The 11,564-nt window shown below is 48.4% G+C and overlaps 1 protein-coding gene across 1 annotated transcript; it reads left to right on the top strand.

Moving 5' to 3' along the window:
• On the top strand, window positions 1-11,235 carry TMEM64 (transmembrane protein 64; the record flags this gene model as incomplete). The annotated part of the gene is made up of 3 exons (XM_025041167.1): window positions 1-438; window positions 6,506-6,661; window positions 9,009-11,235. Coding segments are annotated over 3 exons (783 nt in total), but the record flags the coding sequence as incomplete, so codon positions are not given.
• Window positions 11,236-11,564: the final 329 nt, after the last annotated feature.

The raw sequence follows: 11,564 nt of genomic DNA, 5'->3' as shown, positions 1-11,564 counted from the left end.
GCCCGGAGCCTGGCGCTGGCCTGCGTGCTGGGCGCGCTGTGCCTGGCCTCGCTGGCGCTGGCCCGCCGCTCGCTGCAGCACCTGCTGCTCTGGGCCGAGGGCCTGGACCCGCTGCTGGGCGTCTTGCTCTTCGTCCTGGGCTTCGTCGTGGTCTCGTTCCCTTGCGGCTGGGGCTACATCGTGCTCAACGTGGCCGCCGGCTACCTGTACGGCTTCGTGCTGGGCATGGGGCTGATGGTGGTGGGCGTCCTGCTCGGCACCTGCGTCGCCCACGTGGTCTGCAGGCGGTTGCTGGCCGCCCGGGTGGTCGCCAGGATCCAGAGCAGCGAGAGGCTGAGCGCCGTCATCCGCGTCGTGGAGGGAGCAGGCGGCCTCAAAGTGGTGGCGCTGGCCAGGCTGACCCCCATCCCGTTTGGGCTCCAGAACGCCGTGTTCTCGGTGAGTGCTGTCGCCCGGCGCGTCCCTCTCCAAGTCCGTGCTGGAGCGCTCCATCAGATGTTGCCTGCGGCGACGTGACAGCAGAAGTTAGTCACTTCCAGTCGCACACAAATAAAGCTGATCCCAGTCGGGCCCCTAGTGGGAGATCGGGTGGAAGGAGGACGGCCCCTTTTTGGCATGAGTTTGATAAAAAATGAACAGCCCCTGTCACTGTGAGTGCACATGATGGAAATGTCCACTTGTCCTCTCGTTTCTCTGGCAGCTTTGGCAGCAGCCAGAGAATAAAGGCTTCGCGGTTCCAGCTTTCTCTGTCGCCTGCTTAGATGCAGCCAGGGTTTTGGCTCGTGTTTAACGAGGAGGCTGAAGGAGTGTTTGGGTAAACAGTGGAGCTGGGAGCTGTAGACTCTATTTTTGAGTCTCCTAGTTGTGATAGGCCTTTTCTTCATCTAGTAATTTGCTCTAATCCAATGTAAAGGGAGAAAATTCTGTTAAATCTATGAAGGAACCTCATGTTGAAATTGCTAGGTAGTGAATGAAACAAAACAGGGCGGGTAGCTGTTGCCGGGTGAGCTTGTATTTTTCTTCTTTACACACCTGTGGACTCTTCTGCCCCCATGTCCTTATGTTCTGCCATCGTGCTTAATCCCGCGAGCTGGTGTCATCTTCTGTAGCTGATGGAGGAATAGAAACCCTGCGAGTGAGGAGACCTCCAGCCGGAAGGAAGGAATCCGTCTTTGCAGACTTGGTGACTTTGAAACACATTACTAACCCTGTCTGCCCTTGCCTTCCTCCTTTCTCAGGTGAAGGCGCTGAACTAGATTGCTGAGTTCCCCAAATGAAATTATTCTACGAAGAGTTCACAGGGAGCTTTTCAGGAACTCAGCCCTTCAGCTAGACTTAAAGAAAACCAGGGAAGTAAAGCAATAGCATTCAAAACCACAGGACTGTTTGCATTTTATGTTGTTAGTGGTTCTGACATTGTTCTGTTTCAAAAATAAATCATTTTTAGTCTCTAGAAACTTGCTTATTTTATAGTAAGAATAATTCCAAACATCCTACCTCTTTGCGATGAAATTGATTGTTTTTCTTCTTTTGAAATACCTTTTCAGATGTTGTGTTGATTCTAACCAACATCAGTGACTAGAACGAGATTTGATAGAGGCCTGGAATCAGATAGGGGTTATCTGTAGAGACAAAGTTTGGTGTTCACTGTAGTTTGGTAGCCTTGAATTTCCTACAGGTACACATGAACTTTGACCCAAGCTTAGGTAATAACAGACAAGTGTCCTAAGACTTCGAAAGAGGGTTGGGATGAAGGAAAGTGAATAGTTTTATTCCGTTAGTTTGCTTTGTTCTCCGGTATAGCTTGTATCCTTGTTCCTTTTCTTGTCCACCTACTGTGTGCCTACTATCCTAGGTTCTTTGCATATACTATTTCCAACCTTGACGCCAGCCCCGCGGGTGATTATGTGTCTGCTGTAGAATGTCGTCTAACAGTGAAGCGCACAGGGCTGGTGCAGCGGGGCCCTGCTGTCTGCTTCGACTCCGCTGGCCGTGGTCCAGTTGCTTACTTGTAAAACGGGAAAGTAGTGGTTCCTATTTCATAGGTTTACTGAGAAGAAAGCGTCAGGTAAATAACACGCAACAGACCTGGTTTAACAGACATTCCCATGTTGGCTTTAGTCGCCATTACTGTCGACGTCACCCAAGGTCAGCTAGGTAGTAAATAAATGGTGGAGTCACACTTGGCACTACAGTCTGATGACAGCACCTCAACCCACAGCTCTATATCGTCACTGTATATTTAGTGTGTAGTGCAGTCCTGGGGGTATGAGGAGGAAAAGGACTCGTCATCTATTTACTAGTTATCATGTTTTTTTTTCGATAGTGTCTCTTTAACATTATTAGGTAAGTAGCAAGCTGTACTCTGTACTTGGCAATTAACCCATTTCCATTTGTTCTGAGAATACTGGCCGGGGTGTGTGCGGCTGCAGCGTTCACCCCGAGATTACTCGCGGATCACAGTTCTAACCTCGCCCCCAAAGTTTGCCGCGAAATAGCTCACTTTTATTAACACTTTCGCATGGCCCTAGCATAGTCTTTGGAAACAAACGTCATCATTCCACACATGGCATTCTGTTTTTGGTAGTGGTATTTCCATTTACAGGATACAGTGATTCTCGATTGCTGAAAATGTCAAACCCTAGGAAACGTAGCGTTCCTATGCGTGATGTTAAACATCCTTCTCGAACGGCTATTGGCCGAGGGTTCGTTTGATGAGTCCATTTGTATATACACTTGTTACATCAGGATTAGAGACAAGTTCTGTTTAGAAATAAGTCCAAGAACAGTTTTTATATTTTCACATTGAAAACCAGTCAGATTTGCTTCAGCCTCAAAGAGCGTGTTTATGGAAAGTTAAATGAGCGCTGGCAGCGAGCGGCACGTCTCCTTCCCCGCTTCCCCTCCTCCTCACCCACTGGTGACAACGAGTCTGGCAGCGAGTTGGAACTGAGATTGACCGGGGACAACTCTCATTTGGCATTGTGGGTTCAAGAGAAAAGGAGAGAAAGAAAAATGGCCTCTTAAAATAGGTGCTGTTGGCACAGTTTACTGAGGAAGAAACGGGGGTTCAGCTGGCCACGAGGTTGCCCGGGGCAGGGCGGGCTGTGTCGCCCTTGGATTTGCTCTGTTCCATCTTGCTCCATCCTGCGGTTTGGAGCTCTCTGCTTAGCAGCTCTTCAACCCAGTTACCCGAGTCCTCCCAGGGCGCGGTAGGCAGTGTCTGCTGTGCGAGTCCCTTCTGCCTCCTCCACCGCCCCCACCGCCACCGGCTGCCCCCAGAGGAAGCGGAGTGCTCAGGAGGCCCAGGCCTGGGAAGTAGACAGCCTTGCTCAGGCCTCATGTTAAAGGCAGGAGCTGATCGTAGAAAGTGAATATGCATTAGAAGGAGCGGGGGTCTCCCTGGCTTCTCATCTGTTCTTAACCATCGTTCTTTCCTCTCTCGAGTATTGTAGAAAGGGGTAAGCGAGCTGGCAGTCCGCTTATGAAACTCTAAATGGAAAATAAGGACATAACCTTTATAGTATCAATTCTTAGATCACAATATGATTTCCCAAGTACGTATTTAATTTTTTCGTCTTTTAAAAATGCACCCACTGTTTCTGCTGGGAAATAGTTAAAAGTTTTTTTCTTCTCTATGTTTTTGGTATATTACTGCCCGTGAAGACAGATTTGTAGATTTGCAGTTAGTGTGTGTTTCTAAATACTGTTCTTGTCTGGACACATATCTGAGATCACCGTTTCTTAGTGTTTCAGTCAAGATAGGCTAAATTATGCTGCAGTGACCACCCCCACATCTCAGTGGGTTGAAAAGCAGAGGTTTGTTTACCTGCTTGACACAGGTGCATGTTCAGCTTGGTTTGGGAAAGGGGTGGGGAGTCTCGAGGATCAGACTGACATCCACCATCTTTCATGTGGCCACTGTGGCTTGGCGAGTTGCACATTGCCTTTTAAAGCTTCCACCTGGAGGTAAAATCACTTTATACTGGCCCAGACAAGTCGCATGGCCGCAGCTAAGTTCAAAGGGGCGGCAGGTGCTAGGAGGGAGAGAGATGGAGAGAGAGACTGCCCAGCAGCAGTCTCCATGGCTCTGGCACTTGACCACCTCTCTATCTAATCTATCGTTGGCCAGATCCTGACTGCTTCCGCCGCCACGTTCCCACCGCCTGGTTCATCTGGCCTTGAACCTGGCCTCCCTGCTCTGGGCCAAGGCTTCCTAATCTTCTCTGTCCAGACAGATCTTTCAGGAAGATCTGATGGAAGGAAATGTAACTTTGGTTGGTGAACACACAATGCAAAACACATATGACGTATTATTGAATTTTACACTTGAAACCTATATAATTTTATTAGCCAGTGTCACCCCAATAAATTTGATAAAAAGAGGAGTATCACAGAAAAACAAACAAACAAACGCAGATCTGATTTTTGTACTCTCCTGCAGGAAACGCCCAAGTGGGTTTTCTTTTTCTGTCCGGATAAATTCCAAACCCTTAAGCCAACCTCTGCGGCCTCTCTCCTGCCACTAAGTGCCAGGATTACCATGTGCCCTCTGATGCATTAACTGATTTAATCCTCAGCACTCCTGGAGGTGGACATGCTGTTTCTGATTCAAACGTAGCAGATCTTATCTGTAGCCTGGAAACTTCAAGTTGTCCTTTTTATCAACTGCTGGAAAAAGAACCTGGTTCAGTCCGAAAGGGCCATTGATGCAAGTGCAGGAGATAGACACCCGTAGCCGTGGAGAAGGAAGTTGCTGATCAAGTTAAAAACTCAAAACGTTCACAAGAGTAACATCCCATTCTGTATTTAGTGAGCATTAGGTTATCTGGTAAGTCTCGAAGATGTCCCCTTAGAGACAGCTGGACCAACACAGTTTAGAGTTACCGCCGGTGACATGTTACCTTTCATTCAAAAATACTACATGGTCATTGGTTGTTATGGGGAACACTATTCATACTGGTGCTTGCAACTTCCAAAGAGATTCCACAGGAGACCCTAAAAATCATTCTGTCTCTTTTCACTCTGGTCATAGAAAAAACGTAAAAAGTCAAGACTGTAGGTTCTACATGGAAAAATATGTTCCAATTACTGTTGAACCTTTGAAACCTAAAATAAATTTAAAATAAGAACATAAAGCACAGTCCTTCAGGGAGGGGTCAGTGACTGAGCCAGAGTTCCGGAGGACGCACACCACACACTTGAAATCAGACTGTGACATCCAATTTCACTGTGACATCTTGAGCTGTTGGTAGTTACTCTTTTGAGCAATACTTTCTGTTGTAAAATGTGTTTATTTTTTAAAATTTATTTATTTTTAATTCTTTAATGTCACCACATATTTGACCCCCTTTACCCCGTCTCCTTCCCCCCTTCCCCTCCTCCTTACCCAGTGGTGACAACTAGTCTATTGTCCATGTCCATGAGTGTCTGTTTGTCCTGTTCATTTGTTGCTTTTAGGTTTATATCCCATATATAAGTGATATCATGTGGTTTTCAACTTTTTCAGTCTGGCTTATTTTGCTTAGCGTGATTATCTCGAGGTCCATCCATGTTGTAGCAAATGGCAGTGTGTCATCTCTTCTCATGGCTGAGTCATATTCCATTGTATGTATGCACCACAGCTTCTTTAGCTGATCATCTATCGTAGGACACTTCAGTTGCTTCTATGTCCTGGCCACCGTGAGTAATGCTGCTATGAACATGAGTGTACAAATATCTTTTCTCATATGAGTTTTCAAGTCTTTGGGGTTGGGGTAAATACCCAGTAGAGGGATTGCTGGATCCGATGGTAGATCAATTCTTAGTTTGTCGTGTAACCTCCATACTGTTTTCCACAGTGTACCAATTCGCAATCCCACCAGCAGTGTATGAGGGTCCCTTTTTCTCTGCATCCTCTCCAACACTTGTTATTACATGTCCTGTTGATAACAGCTATTCTAACAGGTGTGAAATGGTATCTCTCTGTGGTTTTAATTTGCATTTCCCTAATAGCTAGTGATGTTGAACATCTTTTCAAGTTTGTTGACCATTTGTATGTCCTCTAGGGAGAAGTGTCTGTTCAGGTCCTCTACCCATTTTTTGATTGGATTGTTTGTTTTGTTGTTATGGGGTTGTATGAATTCTTTGTATATTTTGGATATTAGGCCCCTGTTGGAGGCGTTGCTTGCAAATATATTTTCCCATTTGGATGGCTGTCTCTTTATCTTGCTGAGCAGAAGCTTTCTAGTTTGATATAGTCCCATTTATTTATTTTTGCTTTTACTTCCTTTGCCTTTGAGGTCCTTGTCAGGGGTCCCTTCCTGCCATGTTTCTGGGGTGTGTGTACTCGGCGCCTAAGTCCTTCGAGGCAGGAGTTGTGTAGGCACCCCGAGATCTGCATGGGGCGGTCGCCGAGTCCGCGGTTGTTCAGGTGAACTGTTCGCATCCAGCCGCCGCACACACAGTTTTATGTGAACTTGGACCTGTACTTGTTGGTGACTCGCCCCCTAACCTGCTCTCCTAGATGACGGGTCTCCCCCTACCCAGCTATCTGATGGCGTCCTCAGCGGGGCTGCTGCCCACCCAGCTGCTGAACTCTTACTTGGGCACCACGCTGCGGACCATGGAAGACGTCATCGCAGAACAGAGTGTCAGCGGGTATTTCGTTTTCTGTTTACAGGTGAGCTCGAAGCCAAGGGCTGCCTCTTTTTCTCCTTGTATTACATGGCTGATTTAAACCTAACAGATTGTACTGAAAATAATTTAAGAGGATTTTCCTTTTTATGTCTTTGTTCTTTCAATTATACTTCATATTTTGACACTGACATTTTTAATCGTGTGGATGTATGGAAGTATAGAACTGAATTGACACTTGTTGAAAACTCTTAAAAAGGGAATGACAAAAATCAGGTTCTTTCTGCAGTGATTATTTTCAAACTCATTACTAAATCAAATACTCTATTTTGAGTTAGTGCGAGGTGTTGTTAATACTATGTTTCTAAAGATAATTTTAGTGAAATTTGGTGGGGTTGGGTTTATCTTAGTTTATCCTCAAATTATTGGACTATTCTATTGATATTTTTTAGATTATACTGGCAATGCAAATTTTTATGAAAAATAACCACAACGACAAAAAGTGGAGATATATTTTGCCCCGATTTGATCTACTTTGTTACTAGGGTGTAATTGGTCTCAGGAAAGACTCGGCTTACAGAAGACAATGGAAGAATGAAAAGTTAGGCAGGAGGCGAAGGGCAGGGTCAGCTGGCAGAGGGAGGGGCTTCCGGCTTCCGTGGTCTGACGTGGGCACAGATTAGCCTCAGCTGAGAGCCGCCTGAGGCGAGGCCGGTGTCCACAGAAGTGCACAAGGCCGCAGCTGTTCCCGTCGGAAGTCCGGCTTCCGTCCCGGGTCTGGCACAGCTGACCGCCTCGGCCGGGCCCACTGTCCCCGAACCCACCAGCCACAACACCAGCCGGGTGGACCCGGGTCCCTTCCGCTGTGCAGCTGACCCTCTGGGAACATCTAGTCGCACGCGGCTCAGCCCCAGCTGGTGTCCCCGCTGCTTCCTCTGTCCTCCCGCGGCCCCATTTTCCTCCACGGCTGCCTCAGACCCACCTCGCGCCCGTCCTTCTCACATAGCAGGCAGAAGCCCTCCAGGGGGAACCCCTTGTGATAGGTCACTTTGTTCACAGATCATTGGTAACCCCACGATTTCTAGCAGAGAAGCGCAGGCGCTCCTGTGACGCGCTCGCTTGCTGGGGACGCGGAGAGCAGGTGCCTCACTGGGCTGCGCACGCGGGTTGTGGGAGCAGCGCAGGCCACCAGGCCCCGGGCCAGGGACACCTGCAACGCCACGGAGAGGCGGCCAGCTGCCCGCCCCCCACTGCAGGCTGGGGTTTCCGTGGCTGGCCTGCTTTCTGCGGCCTTCCCCCCCAGACTGCCACTAACCCGTCCCTGTCCCACTGCGGACCCCGCCCTAGCAGGGGACCCCCAGCGTCTGTGGTTGCGCGGCGTCCCCTGAGTCAGTCCCAGCGTCCATGCTGAGCTGTTTGGGCTCCGAAGCCGCGGTCCCCGCCAACCCTACGGTGGGGTGCAGGGGCGTCTGGGGAGCTCGGCACCCCATCCTCGCCCTCCCCAGTCAGTCTAACATTTCGTCCAGCTGTGCGCTACAGGTGTCAAACTTACCGTCTCCAACAGGTGTACCTCGTTTTTTAGAGAGAGCAAATACGTTAGAGAACACGCAGGGTTCAGAGGCCCACCTTGAGAACACCTCGTTAGCTTAGAGCCGTGTGAGTGGGGGTGCTCCCCAACCGAGCTCAAGCCCGCACCCGCCCACCTCACCCCATCTCCGCCTCTACCCCTCCCCCACCCCTCAACGCTGGATCCCGGGTGCTGTCCCCGCGTGGGTGGGCTTCGTGCTACAGTGTTACAGTTGAGGGTCACTCATTCCAGCAGCCTTTGGGGCACGTGACAGGCTCCTGCCCTGCCTCGTGTCACCAACTGAGAACTGTCCCGCGTGTAACTTTGGAGTAAATGCCATCAGGAGATGTGACTGCTGAGACTCTGAGCATCATGTGCAGACTGCTAGAGGGGCCGGTGGGACACTGAAGCCCACGCGGCCCAAGGACTTCACCGAAGTCACCAGGCCAGGCCGCCTTTCCCCCGATGCTTTCTCTAGACTCCCTTCGAGCTGCATCACCTCTAGTGTAGATGTTTTTTATTCCTTGAAGGAAGCTTTGGAGTACGGAGGCAAGTTTTACTTCTCCCGAGCAAACATCACTTATGTGGACGGAGGGGGTGCGCGCGCCGTCTGCTCACCCGATGCCACGTGACAGTTACTTGAGATTTGGGCCGACACTCCCCGCCGAAGCAGCCAAGGAAAGAACAAACGACGCCGTGTGCAAACTGTTTAAAAACCTTGCCCGACCCCACTGAGAGGCAGCCACACGCTGCTCAGCCACGTGGCGGGCTTGTCTCCCCCCTTCCCTGTGCGAGCGTTAACTGTGCTGTGTCGCCTTGTTCACAGATCATCGTCAGCGTAGGCCTCATGTTTTACGTGGTCCATCGAGCCCAGGTGGAGCTGGACGCAGCTATCGCAGCGTGTGAGACGGAACTGAAGAGCTCCCCGGGGAAGGGTGGGCAGCCCAACGCGGGCGGCCCCTCGCTCTACACCAAGAGGACCGTGCCGCCTGGAGGCGGAGTCAACATCGTGTGATGCTCCTGAACGTGCCGCCTTCGTCCCGCGGCCTCTCCCTCGTGGGCGGAGACGGCTCTGCTCGTCCTACGGCACAAACACAATGGACTAGTTTTTAAATTGCACAGTTTTTTAAAGCAGAATCGTCTTCTGGACACGTGAGTGTGATGTGGTTGGTGCAGTCTGGCGGCACCTGGCTGTCATTTGTCACACCCGCGATGGCCTCTGGGTCTGCACTTTAGCGTTTTCTAACTGTTTTCTTTCTGGGTACTTGTGAACGGAGAAATTACCTAAATATTTTTCTGCTTGTGTCTTTATTTATAAAGTCCACGGACAGTTGTATGCACCTCCTACTTACAAAGATGCGTGAGAGTCTGCAGTTCTGCGTGTGTAACAGCATCGGTGTCCTGTGCTTCGCTAGTCTTTCCAGAAGGGTACTCGGCGGGCGGTTGGGCTTTGTGGTCTTAGGTGGACCACTTCGCTTCGCTTGTCCTCACTAGGTACAGCCGGACGTGAACTTCAGGTTGGATGTGTTCTCGCAGCCATCGCTGCAGGGCCGTCTGCCCGTTCACAGCTCAGATCCCACGTGGGACTCAAGTGCTCTTAAGATGCCTTTTTATTTACACTGTGTAATATGCAAAGCAAGAGGGGAGTTTCCGGGTGGCCGTGGCTCAGACGACAGACAGCTCATGTTCATTCCGTCCGTCGGCTTCACTCTGCGTCGTCCTTCGTCCGAGGGCCGTGCCGCTGCAGCCCCACCGAAGCAGCTTATTAAAATGACCTTTTTCTTTTTATATTCGTCGTTAGGCTTTGAAATAAAAATGTTCTTCCTTTAAAACGGTGGGCTTCCCATCAGTGAAGACGTCACTCGGGTGGCCTTATTTGATCAAAACGCCTTTTTAAAAAACCAAGCTTTAAAATCATGTCTATAATTCCACCGAAGTACACCTACACTTGTCCCCATAGCCTTCAGCTTTAAAACTATGAATATGATGTTAACTTAATGCCCAGTTTGTGTCATTTGCCCTACGAGAGAGTAGGTTTGTATTGTTTGTTTTTCAGTACTTGCTTTTCTCTGATACGACTCAGGAATTCTGAAATGTGAAATGAAGTCTCTCAGTTCTTCCTCTCATGCCATGAATTGAGTGTATTTATTGATAGTACTCGTGAGTATAGCATATAATAATTTGGCATATGATTCCTATGACATGTATTCATTTATCACCTATTTTTAATACAGTTTAATAGTGAACTTAAATATTAGTTTCTGTTTTGTTTCGTTTTACTATCGAGATACAGACATGGATGCCAGTTCTCTGGTAGGTGTCTCATTTCTGGCTCTGGAGCTTCCAGTTATCAGTGGCCTCCCATTTGCCATTTCTTCAGGGTAAAGCCTTTGCCCTAACTCACTGAGTGCCACGCAGCTGCCCAGAAGCAGGTCATTCTGGTCTTCTGCCGGCGCTGCGTTGCATGCTGTACCGCGTAAGTTCTTTGCCCCGTTGCGGGTGTAGTGTTTCCCTGCGGGTGTAGGTCATTTCTAAGCCCCTACCGAGAAGACCGGGTACAGTCAGTCTCGGAGGCGCCTGGTCTGCGGCACCTAACTGGCCTCCAAGTCTTTCTTTCTTCTACTGGCAAAAAATTAAAGTGTAGTATTGGGATATTCTTAGTCTTTTTGAATCCTAATTACTCGTTTAGTTCTTCTTTTTTTTTAAATGATTTTAATGTAATCCAATGAACATTCGATTTATTCTTTTCTGTCCAATGACAAATTTTTCTTGTGCTCCTAGTTTTCCAGTTAGTTTCTGTTACAGGACTCATGAATTTAAGATCACTACATTCATACTTGTGTTACGCTTCATGTATTTCGAAGTGCATTTATTTACTTAACATTGTGTAACTTGAATAATTCACCAAATGAATACCTTTTGGTAGTATGTAATGAGTTCTTCCAATTGTTGCAGTTTGCTTGGTACTTAAGTATGTAAAAGTAAGAGAGACGTAATTTTCCTGTATTCTGCCAACCATCATTTTATAAAATAAATCATCCATTTTTACTTAATAGAGTGTAGACTTACTGTTTCTAAGATACGAGTTCAAAGCCACAGCTCCTTGCTTCATTTCCAGGCTCCGAGTAACAGCAGTCACCACAGTCATGCCACCTGGTAGCTGTCCTTGGCTGGCTTTGGATGTGCCCAGTGTACACAGCACTGCCGTGCCTCGTCCGGTCCACGTTCAACCCTGCGTCCCCGACATACGGCAGCAGCACATTGAGGCGGGACTTTTCCATGCTACCCATATATCGCTTCCGATCATAGAGTGTGTATTTATAAAATAAAGAGTTTTGGATTTTTCAAACTGTTCACATGCAATATAAAAAAGTTGTCTTAT

This window comes from Pteropus alecto, unplaced genomic scaffold (genome assembly GCF_000325575.1).
Source record: "Pteropus alecto unplaced genomic scaffold, ASM32557v1 scaffold87, whole genome shotgun sequence".
Lineage (NCBI taxonomy): Eukaryota > Metazoa > Chordata > Mammalia > Chiroptera > Pteropodidae > Pteropus > Pteropus alecto.
This window is presented reverse-complemented; position numbering and strand designations above follow the sequence as displayed.